Here is a 4,943-nt window from a genome sequence, read left to right on the forward strand (position 1 = left end):
TCCCCACCCCCACCCTCCTCTAGCTTATCTCTCCACGCTCCAGGCTCACTGCCTTTATTCCTGATGAAGGGCTTTTGCCCGAAACGTCAATTTCGAAGCTCCTTGGATGCTGCCTGAACTGCTGTGCTCTTCCAGCACCACTAATCCAGAATCTGGTTTCCAGCATCTGCAGTCATTGTTTTTACCACCATAGCTATATATTTGTCCCCTTCCTTCAGGCAAGCTTAAATGATGGAAGCGGGAAAATTAGTCAGACTGTCTTTGTTACACCGGACCAATCTATGCTCGGTGACCAATAGTGAAGATTGGGGCATTATAAATTTAAATTCCCCAATAGCCTCATGCCAACTGCCATTTTGAGTGGTGCAGGGAATGACAAGAGCTGATATACACATTATGCTTTGTCTTTTAAATGCCTATCTCAATTTAAAATGTCCCATAGTTTAATATCTTTAGCTAGGTGGATGAGTTCCTCACACATGTGTGAAATATGTCGGATTGTCCATCAAGAACCTTGAAGGGAGGGTTATTTATAAATTGGGAACCTATTGACGTACAAATTTGAAAGGTTTGCCAATTTGATATGTCATAATTATGTGTTGTATGATTTAAGCATATTTTTAATGCAGTGATTTATGGGGTTTGTTCTCTAAATCAAATGAACATAAAATTGACCAGCATTGCAAAGGTGCTCAGATACATTAGAGACCATTATCCAGTAGATAAAACATTTTTCTTCCTTCAATAGTACAGAGATGTCATTTGGACATTGTACTTGAGTCATTCTGCTGATTTCAAAGTCAGCAATTTGCATTGCTGTTCGAAACAGTGGGGCATTAGACCATCTGTACTTCTGGTTCAAAAGATTTATAGTGATTCAACTTTAGAGGCTTTCCTGGCAAAGTCGTGTTTTGCATTCTCGTTGCGAGCATTTGGCTAAGATCCAAATCCACTCTTATTTAGTTCAGCAGCTGATGCTGACAAAGGCAGAAGTGGATTGAGAGCTTGGTTTTGGTAGTTTTGTGCTCAGAATTAATATTTTTTTGGAGAGGTTTTAGAATGGCTATTTGTTTATATTGATTACTTCATGAAGATTTCAAGAACTTTCCAAAATTAGAGCAGGGCTCATGACTTGTATCCATAATGGATATTGGGGCAGAGGCAGTTAGAGTAAGGAGGAGGCATTTGGGGTCAGGCCTAGTGTGCATAATATTTATGTTCATAATTGAGTTGAAGTACTAGTCTCCTAGATTGCCCAAATTAGAATTCTCTTCTCACCTTGGGCACGTTTCCTGAGGTGGCTGCTGTAATGCTGCAGATTGAAAATACGATGATCGTGCAGGGTGAATTAGAAGGTGAAAATGTAATGTCGAGAAGTAATCTGACCCATAATTTGGATGTTAATCTGAAAATCAGATCAGTATTCTAAGTCACCTGCTGCTCCAGGCTTGCCATGGTTATCATGTCTAGTTACTCATAATGTAAGCCAAAGTATTGCTTGAAAGAAATCCATCTTTGTATTTACATAGGGTTTATGAAGGTACGACTCTCAAACACTCATACTTACGAATGTGATCTCACACAGGGTGTAATTTTAAATATCCGAAATATACAAGCATTTCCTGCACTTAGAAACAACTCCTTTATTATTGTCCTGCATTGTTCCAACTGTCATTCAAATTGACTTTAAAAACTCCAGAATGGAATCTGTTCTCAACACAAGGACCGCCTATGTATCAACTAATACTAATTGTTTCCATCTTTGGGGGGGCACGGTGGCTCAGTGGTTAGCACTGCTGCCTCTCAGGTTAGCACTGTCCCAGGTTCATTTCCAGTCTCTGGTGACTGACTGTGTGGAATTTGCACATTCTCCCCATGTCTGCGTGGGTTTCCTCCAGGTGCTCCGGTTTCCTTCCACAGTCCAAAGATATGCAGGTCAGGTGAATTGACCATGCTGAATTGCCCGTAGTGTTAGGTGCATTAGTCAGAGGGAAATGGATCTGGGTGGGTTGCGGTTTGGAGGGTCGGTGTGGACTGGTTGGGCCAAAGGGCCTGTTTCCACACGGTAGATAATCTAATCTAATCTTCCCTGAGGAACTTGAACCACAAAATGTTCACTTGCTCACTGATAATATTTCCTTACATTATTTTTGAATCGACTTTTCATGCAGTTTATGCCCTCTTATACCTGAAACAAGGTAAAGCAGCTTCAAAAGATGGTAACTGATTTAATCTGCTTTACTTTACATAGGATCCCTCTTGTATGGTACTTCTAACATCTCTGATTTCTGATCTTGACAGCTCATTTTGAATTATCATTTCTCCTTTAAGGGGTTAACCTGCAATGTTTCACACATGGGCTCTTTCTAGTAGACCATTTCTTTTCAGTCTCATCTTTGCAGGAAGGTCCAATTACAGAGACTCATACAGCTTGGCAACAGATCCTTCTGTCCAATCAGTCCATGCTAAGCATACTCCCAAACTAAACCAGTCCACTATCGCTTGCTCCAGGCCCATATTCTTCCAAACATTTCCTATTCATGTACTTATCCAAATGTCTTTTAAATGTTGTAATTGTACCCATACTCACCACTTCCTCGGGGAGTTCATTCCACATGCGAGCCACCCTCTGTGTATAAAACAAAATTACCTCTCATATCTTGTTTAAATTTATCTCCTCTTACCTTAAAATTGTGTTCCCAATCTTGAATTCTAGGGAAAAGAGAATTACCATTAACTCTATCGATTATATTATGTCTTAAAAACAATTGCATTGGAAATGCTAGGATAATTCTGGACGTTTTTAGATTGTTCGGTTGACACCCATAAAGGCTAACTGTTCACTCATTTCACAGGACTAATGCAGGATTCAACTGAGCTGTATGGTTTTAATGTGGTCGTGATGGTGAAGAGGGTAATAGTCACTGCATCAGCAAAATCTCTTTTTATTCACCCTCAGCCTTTCTCAAAGTGGCAGGTTTCTCTTTCTGTTTTTTGTAGTATTTTATGTTGTTCAATGGTGACAAAAACCATGTAGGATATTTATGATTGGAAATTTGCTTACCTTATTGTAGTAGTTGTTCCTTTCTAGATTTTCCTCCCTATCAGTATAAAGGTATAGCTTAGTTTCCGCTATGAATGAATAAAATTGCATTTTTATTTTCATGACCTCCAGTATCACAAAACATCTACAGTGGTGTATGAAGTGGACAATTCCATTAATACGTTACTTGACTTGTTGCAAATGTATAGAGGAAAAGCTGGTGACAAGACCTCAGACAAGTGTAGCAGCATTTTTACAAAGGTTTGCTGTTTACTGGCACTCCTCTCAAAGGATTCAAAGAGAGCAATGGTGAGCAAATATATCTGCAAGTGTATTTTCTAAACATTTTCGTTGTTATGGATAATGTTTAATGCCAGTTTGAATAAAATGTGGCAATTGCCAATTCTGCTGCTTGATTTGTATTCAATGGACAAATATTTATTCTGAGGTTGTGCTTTATTTTGTCTAGATACAGGAACATTCAATTGGATAAATTCCATTTATTATTTGCAGAAAATAAATAATTGAGTAATGGTTAATTTCTTATATAAACACAATGCTGGAGAAACTTAAAAGGTCTGGCAGCAACTGTGGAGAGAGAAACAGTTAGCAGTCAATACAGTGTGACTCCTCTTCAGAGCTGTGTCAGATTTACAGTGTCTATAGTATTTTGCATTATTTGGTTCATTTCTTGTTGATTTCTCCTCTTCCCCACTTAAACAGGGAAGACAAAGGGCCCTTTGGTTGAAACCGATGCACTAACGGTAGTTTCTGTTTTTAGGAAATTCGAAACTTGCCCAGAGCAGTGGATCGTATCCTTAGCATTTATGAGCTCACTATGAGAAAACATAAGATGGATATAGACAGAATGACTGTTAAGCTGCGGATGTCTACTCCTTGCAATGGTGTTTCTTGTATTCCAGCTACTCCTATCCGAACAAGTTTAGTTTCTAAGTAAGAACCCATTTTCTTACTTTTTCATTAAGTTGTCATTCTTTTTCACTCATCTGTTCCATTTTTTTTTTAAATTGCAGTTTTGCTGAACTTCTTTCTTTATTGTGTTGCAGACTAAAACCAGACTGGGTCTTGAGGAGAGACAATATGAAAGAAATTGTGGATCCTTTAAAAGCCATTCAGTTGGTTGTTGATACCCTTGGAATTTCTGTTTTAAATGTCAATAATGGAAAATAGTTTAATTTTTCAACAAATGTTCATGTTCATATTCATGTAAATGTGTATGCAGAAACAACATCTTAAAACGTATCTGAATTGTAGCCTTGTATATTGTTTGTCAATGTTGACTAAGTTTGGTTTAGTTTCACATGCATCTCTCCTATGTGTGTCATATCATGGTGAAAGATGATCTATTATTTCTAATCTGAAAATAAATGTCAGGAAGCTCGGTTTTTTTACATTTAAGAAGAAGCAATAAATTTTTATGTAATGAGTAACAAATATTTTGTTGAATCATTTTTTTTCTGGCTATGTTGATAAATGGTATTAGTTAGCATTTTGTGGAAGGGAGTATAGATGCCCATTAAATGCAAATTAACTAGACACGAGACAAATATATAGAAGGATTTTTGGTGTAGAGCAGGCTACAGTGTCAGGTTGCCAACTAACTGCGGTTTGTAAGGGTTAAAACAAAGCATAGAATGTAAGCTTAATTTGGGACATTACAGATCCAAGAGGAGATGTGAGCATGATTATGTATTCAAAGTTTGTGAGAAGATTTGTAGCTCAGGTGCTCGTTGCTGTGGTTCTGTTCGCCGAGCTGGAAGTTTTTGTTGCAAACGTTTCGTCCCCTGTCTAGGTGACATCCTCAGTGCTTGGGAGCCTCCTGTGAAGCGCTTCTGTGGTGTTTCCTCCGGCATTTATAGTGGCCTGCCCCTGCTGCTTC

General features: G+C 38.4%; 1 protein-coding gene across 2 annotated transcripts in view; it reads left to right on the forward strand.

Annotated features, from left to right (window-relative positions):
• The window catches only part of aspm (assembly factor for spindle microtubules), a 59,270-nt gene extending 54,772 nt beyond the window's left edge, over positions 1-4,498 (forward strand). For both annotated transcript variants that reach the window (XM_043699799.1, XM_043699800.1), the window contains exons 27-29: positions 3,176-3,352; positions 3,825-3,997; positions 4,111-4,498. In XM_043699799.1, coding sequence (XP_043555734.1) covers positions 3,176-3,352; positions 3,825-3,997; positions 4,111-4,234 — 474 coding nt within the window. In that variant the 3' untranslated portion in view covers positions 4,235-4,498. The remainder of the gene's footprint in view (positions 1-3,175; positions 3,353-3,824; positions 3,998-4,110) is intronic.
• Positions 4,499-4,943: the final 445 nt, after the last annotated feature.

This window comes from Chiloscyllium plagiosum, chromosome 11 (genome assembly GCF_004010195.1).
Source record: "Chiloscyllium plagiosum isolate BGI_BamShark_2017 chromosome 11, ASM401019v2, whole genome shotgun sequence".
Classification (NCBI taxonomy): domain Eukaryota; kingdom Metazoa; phylum Chordata; class Chondrichthyes; order Orectolobiformes; family Hemiscylliidae; genus Chiloscyllium; species Chiloscyllium plagiosum.